The following is a 10646-nucleotide window of genomic DNA, read 5'->3' as shown; positions in this document are numbered from 1 at the left end:
GGTTAATTCCCTTAAAACTTGTGATCCTATTCTTTTGTAAATTCTCTTAGAACTTGTGGATTAGTGGAACTTTCTCAGGACGGCCAACTGACCCTCGGAAACCAAAGCCATATGGACCAGTAATTCAAGAGTCTTATCTATGATTTCTTGCAAAGTCCATTTTTGACCATCTTAGCTAAATTTACGCCCACATTCACTATTGGCTCCTTAATTTCTCCCTTGGAATTTCTTATTTCTCTGAATTCCATCAATTCTGATCACAACCCTGGGCTTTATAATTGATTTTTTCAGAATCATCTGTTTCGAATTCAAAATCTTTTCTAGGGTTGTTTTCTATGTACAAACCCTAGAAAAGAAACAAAATGGAGAAATGACGTCCTCCTCTACATACATTTGGGAAGATTGGAAATGTAATGGTAAATGACCTTCAAATAGAAAATGGCAAAACGCTTTAGCTTTACAGCATCCACAGACAGGTTATACCGCTATTTCTTCGCCTACTCCGGCCTCCGCTCGACTGCCACCGACCTTGGTGGTGGCACCATCATCCACAGCTGGATTCCCAAAACCCACAAACCCACAAAACCCACCCTCCTCCTCATCCACGGCTTCGGTGCCAATGCAATGTGGCAATATGGCGACCTCCTCCGCCACCTCCTCCCCCACTACAACCTCTACGTGCCGGACCTCCTCTTCTTCGGCCAGTCCCACACTTCGGCGCCTGACCGGTCGGAAGCATTCCAGGCCAAGTGTTTGATGAAGTTGATGGAGGTGCATGGGGTGGTTGGGAAGGTGAGTTTGGTTGGGATTAGTTATGGTGGGTTTGTGGGGTATAGCATGGCGGCGCAGTTTCCGGCTTCGGTGGAGAGGGTGGTGGTGTGTTGCGCGGGGGTGTGCTTGGAGGAGAGGGATATGGGGGAGGGATTGTTTCGGGTGGCGGATTTGGAGGAGGCGGTGAGGATTTTGTTGCCGCAGACGGTGGAGAAGCTGAGGGAGTTGATGAAGCTTTCATTTGTTAGGCCGGCCAGAGGGGTGCCCTCTTTCATCCTTTCAGATTTCATTCTCGTGAGTTCCTTTCTTCTCTACTAGCGTTCGGTGCACATGCGATGTGTGCGCAATTTCCAAAAAAAAATTCCCACCGGCTTAAAAACAAAACCAATAGAAGAAAAATAAAGCGAACTAAACAACAAACAACAGAAAACCCAATTGTAGTGCCAAATTCTAACATGTCAAATTGTCACATAAGTCTTAAAAAATATTCGACATCTCCACATTTCAACTTGCAAATACCAAATCTCTTGTTGCTTCAAAAAGCGACAATTTAATTTAACTTGAAATGCTCTAATTTTTCCCAGTATGTTTTACTAATTTCGACATGGACAGGTTATGTGTACAGATCATCTGAAAGAGAAGAGGGAATTGATCCAAGAGATACTCAAAGATCGAAAGCTTTCTGATCTTCCCAAGATCAATCAGGTCTTTAATCTATCACATTTTTATTTCATTTTACTTGTTTTCGAATTTTCGCATTAACTTGTAATCTTTATGCTACTTGTTTGTTTTTGGAAAGATTCCCTCTTTGTACTCTAATGAAATTCATATCTAACCCAAAAGTTTTAAAGCTATCTGACGGATGGTAATCTTACTTTATTTTTTTATTCTCGATATGTCCCTTCACGTGTAGCAACGCTTTTTTCCATAGACGGGGTAAACAAGTCAAGCTATTTCAGTCATAAACTACCTGATGAGGTTTGAATACATGATTTATTGTCTGCTCTGGTAGCATAGAATATTGTTAGTGTCTAAAAGTTTAAGCTATTAAATTAAGAGGTCTCAACATTATTACTCATTCTATACCCAAACATTGTGTGGTGTATTAATCTAACATCTCCCTTGTGTGAAACCACTTGTGACCCCCATCAAATGGAATTTCCCTTTTCGAGTCTATCATTGTACAACTACTTCCGGGGTTTGTCACGTTTAATCTCTTTTTAGGTCTATTTCATACAACCCGTATTGTTGGATTTGTCAGTACGGGGTCCAAACTGTTTTCCTTTTAGTATGAGATGGAATACACTACATTTTGATACCATTTAAAATTTTTTATCCAACTCAAAAGCTTAAACTACTAGAGACGTTTAATTTTATTGTTTATAGCCTTACTATATTCTTTCATGCAATAAACTTGATATATTTATGGTTTATGCAGCAAACTCTAATAATATGGGGAGAGCAAGATCAAATCTTCCCATTGGAGCTGGGACACAGGTTACAAAGGTTTGTAACACTTTTATTTCTAAATTTACTGATTTTGCATTATCACCATTTTTAATTTCATTTTAACGTGTTTTGAATAATGAAACAATTGGATATTTAGGCATATTGGGGGGAATGCTGAGCTAGTGATAATCAAGAATGCAGGGCATGCTCTCAACTTAGAGAAGCCTAAGGAGTTTACCAAGTACTTGAAGGCATTTCTTCTTGATTCCTCAACAGCAAAATAACATGAAATTTTATAACTTAAACAATCTTTGATTTTCTTGGAATTTATTCAGAAATGATACATATGTAATTTGTACATGCCTGTTGTGTATATCAAATTTATATTCAGAACACTAAGGTTTCATTTCCTTTTACATCCTTTTATCCCCTTTCTATTCGCCGTTTCTTGTTATTTTCTTCTCCTTTACCTATAATGAACGAAGTGAGTCCAATTTCTGATTTAAAGAAAGAATGAGTTTCAATTTGTTCGCTTTTCTATCTATTTCTCTCCAATTATACAAAAAGTTGAAGAAAAAAAAGAAACTAAATTACAAAATTTCTCATCAGTATGTCACATTCATTCTTCATTTTGGAGTTTTGAAGATGGGTTGGAGATGCTCTTATCAAGATTATGAATGTTTTCTGGTTCTGATGGGGATTGCACGTATCAATGTTGGTTCTCTGTGTCCATCCTTGGGATCAACTTATTAACGACTTCTGTGAATTCTTATGGCAGACTAATTAACATTGGCAAGAAACTCACCCGAGGGGGAAAAAAAAGAAGAAAAGGAATTTCCATGTATATAAGATGTTAATTTTCTAGAACTTTCAAGTTCGCAAATTGAGCCGAGGATCGATATGTAGAACAGTAGAAGATCGATGTTGACGGAGTTCACTTCTATTTCAATTAGCAAGTCCAAGACACCAAACCCCTAATACTATACTAGCAGGTCTAATTCTGTTCACCCATCTTACCGTTCGGTGAACATTGCAAATTGACCAGACACGAAGTGAGTACAAATACAAAGTAGGTTAGGATCGAGAGAGAAAGAGAGAGCGCAATAGAGAGAACACAACAGAGAGAAGTATTATTGGAAACACACTGACTTGGATTTACAATAAGGAGATGCCCTTCTTTTATAGGCATAAGGAGGGGAATACAAACACGATGAGTTTCTATTTCTAGTCTCATATTACAGACCTACTACACACCTACTACATACTTTCTTACGACAACATATCTAACATATCTTGACTTACTATTACATGACAACACTCAGGAAGGTGGTACACATAATTGGAATTTACTATTCTATCTGTGACACACATAATTAACCCCTTCCGAAAAGGAGTGACATGACTAAAAATAAGGATTACTTTTATTTTATTTCACTTTACACTTTATATACTTCTCCGATTAAAATTCCGAAAACGGTTCACTATTTATGTGCATTTTGAAAGAGAAACAAAAAAGTGAGTAAGTTCACCAACGAGTGAATAAGTTTGTCTTCATTGTCCGTATTTTAGTCACAAAACCCGTTCATAAACGGACAATTTCCCCAAACCTGGCATGCAGCTCAACTGGTACTCCATTCCACAGGCTAAGAAGAACTCTAAAGGCAAAGAGTAAAAGAATAAAAAGGAAACACTGAAAACAACCACTACACAATAATTCACCACATGGAGATAGGAGGAAAAAAAAAGGGGCTTCATTGCACAGTAACCTCCCATCATATATTTTTACATCAACAACTGCAATCACAAGTACTGAAGTCATAACATGCACAAGAACATCAACCTTTACAGTAGGAATTCTGGATTTGACTATGTAAGTAATTTATACAAATGTAACAGAACACTGTCAATGTAAGTAATATCTACCAATGTATCAGAATTGTTATCACCGTGCGATCCCAAAGTTATCTGCTTTACAAAGAAAACACTCTCGAAACTGTGCACTTTAAAGTTTAGGCAAGTCATTGCTGGAGGGCAGCCAAGCGCCTAACGCGAAGGTAAAGTATGAATCGGCGGACCAGACCAACAGCGAATAGTATGAGTACAACAGCCATAGCAGAATACTGAAACAGTCTTGCGGCCCCCAGTCTCCCTGAAGATTACAGAGAAATTGGTAAGGTAGACGAAAGAAAAAGTTAAACGAGATGGGAGTCATGAAAGAGGTGAAAGTGGAATCAAGAGCTCCAAGTAGAAAAGAGGCAAATATGCAATTGGATTCCCCATTTTGTGCCATCTCATTGGCCAAATTAGTCATAAGTATTGCATGTCTGTAGAACAAATCCTTACAGAACAGGTTATATATAGTACCTTCGAGATGTGGTATTACTAATCCCCTCGGTTTTAGTCTGGATACTTGTGAGAACGCGGGATTACACATTCCCTCACTATCCGGCCAATAAAACCTGGCCTAAGGGGATTGCCAGTCAAAAACAAATCCTGATCCCATGATAATGGTTGGCAATGAAGTTCAAATTGCCACAATCTTTACTGTTCAAAGTCAACCATTCATCCTACTTTTCTTTTATGTAGAGATGCTTGGCAAATACAGTAACATGAAGAGTTGAAGACCATTAAATTAACATGTCATTTTTAATCTATGGGAATCCACATGAACAACACTTATATGGGTTTGAACTGATGCAAAGTCGAAGCAAAATACCTGTTGGAATGAAGTCAAACCCACAAACCTCATACAAAATGGCCAGCAACAACTGTAAAGATGAAATATAATCAAAATTCATGAGGCAGACGTTTGAGATAACCAACAGTTTGCAAACCAACTGACACTATACGAATGCCTATGGTGGATTGCAAGCACTAAAAAGTTGAATCACTCTTAATTGCTTCTTTCAGAAAACAAAATAAACTGCTAATTACTTGGTGGGAGTATAATCAGAATAACAAATATTGCATTTATTTAATCACCACAGGGGCTTAGTAATTTAATATCCACATAACCACCATTTGTCATTGGGCTCTATACTTCGCATCTACTCCCTCCGTTCCTTAATGTTGGTCCCTTTTGGGAGATCCAAATTTTTAGGAAATGAATGTCTCCTTAGAAAGTTAGATTTGGTTTCCACCATAATGACTTCATGCTAATCATTTATAAGGGTTAGGTTTTGAAAATCTAAACACATTTTTCTTTGCCTTTTTGAAGAGAACCTATATTTTGACCTATATTTTGGGTCCAAAATAGAATAGAGAAACATGTAAGGGGCGGAGAGTGTATATACATACATAACTAGTACATTTTTTCTTTTTCAAGAAGTAGACAATTCGTAAATAAGAAGAAAAGCAATCATGCCAGACGCATAACACTACTGTCCAAGAAAAGCTAAAACACTGCAATACTCCAAAGAGAGGAGCATAAGGGTGTCTCTACCATAGCTAAAGTGGTAACGGCACCGATGCCCCATGCCTCCCAATCGAAACGTGAGGGAAAAGACTAATGATAGGACCTCAAAAATTTGGCCCTACTCAGCAACAAAGGCCAGATGAAAACTCACCACTGAAGGGACAAAATATAAAACTCAGAAGCTAAAAAAGTTACCAACTTGAAAGCAGAGGAAGAACAAAAATGGAAAAGAAAAACCAGCGACTAAAGGAAACAGAGACAGGCTCCACCCAGCGTCACTCACAGTCTGAATCCCCTGATTTCACAAAATAAAGTTTTAACACCAAAGCAGCTCCACCTGCTCATCTAAACACTCATCTGGCTCCATCCCGAGTCTCCCAATATCTGCATCCCTTGTTTGACAACAATGAAAGCCTAGCAGCTATGGACTACCAGGGAAACTGTCCATAGGTCTTCACGAAGGCAAACACAAACAAGAAATCTCCCGAGTTAGGCTTAGAGGAAGAACCAGCGCCCCTGGTGAATCAGGGCACACGTGAAAGGGGGGAGTCACTAGAAGGATGAAAAGAGCTGCTAAACGATCGGACCAGAGAAGCCAGACAAAAAGATCTTGTCCTAGGCTAGTAGAGGGCCTTCTCATTCAAGCTAACTCGATTTAATGAACTGCTAGAATCCTCCTCTTGTTCCTGTCTTACTGATTCTCTGTAACTCAAAAGCTATGGTTCAACTAAATATAAACCCATGCATGGGACATCAGCAAACGAACAGAAACCAAAACCAGAACCAAGGAGCTCCCTCCCTCCTCCAAAGACTCATCCAGCTTCATCCCAACTCTCCAAAGGTCTGAAACCCTTGTTTGACAAAAACAAGAGCCTAGCAACTACAGGCTACCAGAGAAACAGTCCATGGGTCTTCAAAAAGACGAAACAAAGAAAACCAATCTGTATGCATCAAACAGAAAGAAAGCCATAGGATAACAACAGGCGAGCATAAACCGAAAACCAAACCCAGAACCCATAATCTCCCCTTCTCCTTGAAAAACTCACTCCTTCTCAAAACAGCCCACCCTCAAACAATCAGCACTGAAGAAACACACACACACATACACACGCCACTCCCTCTTCTATCAAGGATTGAAAGGGAACTCCAGAAAACTGAGAACCCGAACTAACTCCCTCAAAGCAAATTCAAACTCCCATCAGTCAACATCCATTGAAAGAAGAATTGAGGAGACCCCACCACAATCCTCGCCTCACTGAGCAAGCCTACAAAACACGACCTCGAGTGTGTGTGAGCATGTGTGTGTGCGCACGTGTGTGGGTTTGTTAGGGAGGGGGAAGGGTGAGACCCACACACACAACCTCATTTTCTCACACGTTCTGCAGAAATCTGAACAGCCACCTCATTTTAAGCTGATAAAGGCTTCGTTGTACAGCAAATATGAGATAAATGAAATGAAAAGTCTAACACTTCCCTATTAATGGGCTCAGGAAAAAGTATAACATAAGAAAATTAGCATGCATGGTACCTCCAAGTCCATATAACTTTTTATGCAATTATACCCATAATTCTCAGTCAGCAAGTTAGTTATCATCTCTTCTCCACCAAAACCAATTGTGCGTGCTTTTAAAACTCTTCCTCCTTTACCTTCCTCTCTCCATCACGTCTAGAAATAGACAAAGACCTGGCAAATTAATCTTTCTAAAATCCTTTTCAGCTTTAATTTACCCCTTATACTCACAGGGACGTAAATAGCCATACAAGGTAATGTTCTTCAACAACCTTTCCTGTAAAACTAAAAATTCCACTCGCTAACAGTTCCTATTGGATATTATATGGTCAGAGTTCGTCATCGGAGCTTTTGTTTTTTTCCGGAGCGGTTATTATACTAAGGCACACTCTGTAAAGGCAATAAGTGTAAGATACACCTACAAGCTACACATAACCAAGATGTAATTGGGTCTCAAAATCCAAACGAAAGGAATATAGCTGGGATTTAACAACCATTCTACCACTCACAAAGATGATAGTAGAGTCTCCAATGCAAACTCAACTTAACACATCTAGAGAAGATTTGCAAGGTGTGACAGTATAACCGACTAAAACAAAATAACTATGAAATAGTCAAGCGCAATACATTGTTAATTGAAGGATGTACTTACTGCAATGAGCCGTGCCGTATAGTAGTTAAATCTCAATCTATTAGGATCAATCATTTCTCCAAGACATCTCCTGAACAGCAGTGGTAGCTCGTGGACTTTCTGTAGAAAACAAAAACTTCAAATGAGTCCATAGAATGCCAAATATGTTCTTGCTGGTGCTTAACAACTAAATGAGAACAACAAATCAAATAGCATGAATGATATTTCATGCGAAAAGCAGACCTAAAATATTTTACAATAATGAAACTGTGCTCCATTTGCCCGAGAATAATTAGTAAAGATACTGTGTTGTCTAAGTTTTCACCATATCCATCGCTGAACTTCATGAAAGACCTCAATGAACTTATTAATGACCAATTATTTATATTAACTAAAAGATTACTTGAATATTTTCCATTTTACCAGCATGTTAAGATGCTTCCAGGTTCCAAGCAATACCTTTCAGTAACTCAACCCCCAAAATAAGTCAATTTTGGGGAGGCTATGTCAATACATAGATACACAGATCATAACATTGGAAGATAGCATCAGACAACGGGTAAACCCATGCCAACACAACAAGGATGACACCATCTACCACAAACAGCAGATGTCTACCATAGTTTGCAATGGATCCTTGCTCCTTCACAATTATGGAGTTTTACTTCCGAAAAGAGCCTAAACAACTAGTTTGTTCTAGTTACAAAACACATTCTACCAACACATCAAAATATCAACATACCATCATGAGGCCACGGGCACCACCTACATATAGGCGATTGTACCTCTCAACTTTCTTCAAAGCCTCAACAACTTCCTCTTCCTGCCGAAGGGCTAGTGATGCCTCTGGTGTCAACTCACTAATGCAACGTGTGCAAATGGGGCACTTGCAACGCTGAAGTGCCCTACCATAGTTCCATAACATCAAAATGCATCTGGCTGTACAGAGAATACCAATGCCTTTTACATTTTTTTATGGTCAAAATGGCAAATAATTACAACTGACATCAGTTACAAAGACATGCCATAAAATTATAATTTTTCAGTAACATAAGATCACAACATGTATTCACATCTGTGATATGAGTCCTCAGAATCTAAACTTCATTCTTTGGCTGCAATACAACAAATTGGATGAACATCATGTCCCCAAACGTAGATTACTTACTCATAATTTGAGAGATCGATCTCAAAGGAAGGGGCAGCTCTTTTTCAGACAATATATGCTTTTTACACATTCATGTCAGAAAATACTTAATCGCAAAACATAAATATCTTAGTCGGAGGAAAGTTTCTTTCTGAAGAGAATTGAAGAAAATATTATCAAGATTCACAAACAAAACAGTAAAAAATGAAAACCACTGAAATACAAGGAGGGTGACAAGAAAAAAGTAGGCAGAACAATACAAAAGGAACCTTTTCTCTCAACCTATTCAACCAACCCTAAATAACATCTCCAGCTGAAGGCCATCGAAAGCTAGCCGTTCGTAGATCACTGTCTAACTTCGCCGTTGGGATCAATATTTACCTTAAGCCTCTAACAGTCGTATAACGAAGGCAGTGTTGGTTGCAATTCTCATCCCAGTGTTAGGTTGCCCAAAAAATGACATAATATACACTACAAATGGAATCATGATTTGTCAACGCAAGTAAATGGTCAGTCCATTGGAAGGCCAAGGAATTGTTTTACTATAAAGTTAACTTGTTTTTTGGGAAAATGGAAGGAATTATTCCTCAAAGAACTACAATGTCCAAATGCCCTGTTTGTTTTTCTGGTACTGGTAAAAGGAAGGAATAATCAGAAGAAAGAACGAAAGCTGATTCTTCAGCCCAATCTCTCTTTTCTTTTTCCTCTACGTTTTTGTTTGTTTCATTTTTTGAAGTAGGCCAAATAGAGCAGAAACTTCTTGCTCTCTTGGGCTCCAAACAATTGAACCTCGTAAACCAGTTTTCTTAACTCCTCGCATGCATATTTTCAGAGAGTTTAAACCGAGGTTTAGGGTTTCATAATCTTGATTCTTGATAAGTCATTTTTTGAAGTAGGCCAAATTCTTGGGTTCCAAACTATTGAACCTCATAAACCAGATTTCTTAACTCCTCGCATATTTTTTTCACAGAGTTCAAACAGAGGTTCAGGGTTTCATAATCTTGAATTGATAAGACATCAATGAAAAGTAGCAAATGGCAGAAACAAAAACTACGACTATTCAATAGGATCTCACCGCAAAACCAGTGTCCACAATTAGTCTTACAAGGAATGTCAAAGTCCCCAAAGCAAATAGAGCAACAATCGTCATCAGGAGGGGTTTCCCCATTTCTATGGTTTTCCACCATCTCGCTCTCTCTCTCTCTAACCTCAACTCCTGCGTCATGGGCCACCGTCTCTCCTTTCCTCTCTCTACCATTTCTAGGGTTTTCCGCCTCCTCAATCGTCTCTCTCTCTCTAACCTCGTTGTTACCGTTTCTGGTTTCTTGAATTCCTGTTTCTTCAACTACACCATTTCCAGGGCTTTTCACCTGACCCATTCTCTTTCTGACCGAATCAATAGGCAAGATTGTTTCCTCGTCTATCTCTATATCAAGAAATCCCGGGTTTTCAATGCCTTTGCTTCTCTTCGTCACCATAGAATCCATCTTTTTCTCTTTCTAATAACAATGGTATCATCACATTAAAATACAAACTGTTTTCTTCAAACTCATGAGCAGCAATGTCCACCTCTCTCTCTCTCTCTCTCTCTCTCTCTCTCTCTCTCGGGATAACTCCAATTTTTTCGGATGTCCCCGAAGGGACAATTCGGATAATTGAGACGCAGAAGAAGATCAATACAGGTAGGAAGATAGATGATTGGAGTATATAGATGATGATGTAC

The 10646-nt window shown here is 38.8% G+C and overlaps 2 protein-coding genes across 3 annotated transcripts; one reads left to right on the top strand and one right to left on the bottom strand.

The window, feature by feature from the left end:
• The first annotated feature begins 85 nt into the window (after positions 1–85).
• Positions 86–2664, top strand: LOC131326696 (uncharacterized). The gene is made up of 4 exons (XM_058359555.1): positions 86–1065; positions 1384–1476; positions 2210–2277; positions 2378–2664. Exons 1-4 carry the CDS (start codon positions 439–441, stop codon positions 2502–2504), a joined length of 915 nt encoding a protein of 304 aa, XP_058215538.1. The 5' UTR covers positions 86–438; the 3' UTR covers positions 2505–2664.
• Positions 2665–3951: 1287 nt separating this feature from the next.
• Positions 3952–10637, bottom strand: LOC131326865 (uncharacterized). Of its 2 annotated transcripts, none has more exons than XM_058359765.1 (5): positions 9999–10637; positions 8519–8715; positions 7798–7896; positions 4937–4988; positions 3952–4369 (listed from the first exon to the last, which is right to left on the bottom strand). In XM_058359765.1, exons 1-5 carry the CDS (start codon positions 10408–10410, stop codon positions 4239–4241), a joined length of 891 nt encoding a protein of 296 aa, XP_058215748.1. In that variant the 5' UTR covers positions 10411–10637; the 3' UTR covers positions 3952–4238. The 2 variants fall into 2 exon arrangements, with proteins under 2 accessions (XP_058215748.1, XP_058215749.1); XM_058359766.1 differs by lacking the exon at positions 3952–4369 and adding an exon at positions 4603–4679.
• Positions 10638–10646: the final 9 nt, after the last annotated feature.

Source organism: Rhododendron vialii, chromosome 5a (assembly GCF_030253575.1).
Source record: "Rhododendron vialii isolate Sample 1 chromosome 5a, ASM3025357v1".
Lineage (NCBI taxonomy): Eukaryota > Viridiplantae > Streptophyta > Magnoliopsida > Ericales > Ericaceae > Rhododendron > Rhododendron vialii.
The sequence above is the reverse complement of the archived record's forward strand: the minus strand, read 5'-3'. Positions and strand labels throughout refer to the sequence as shown.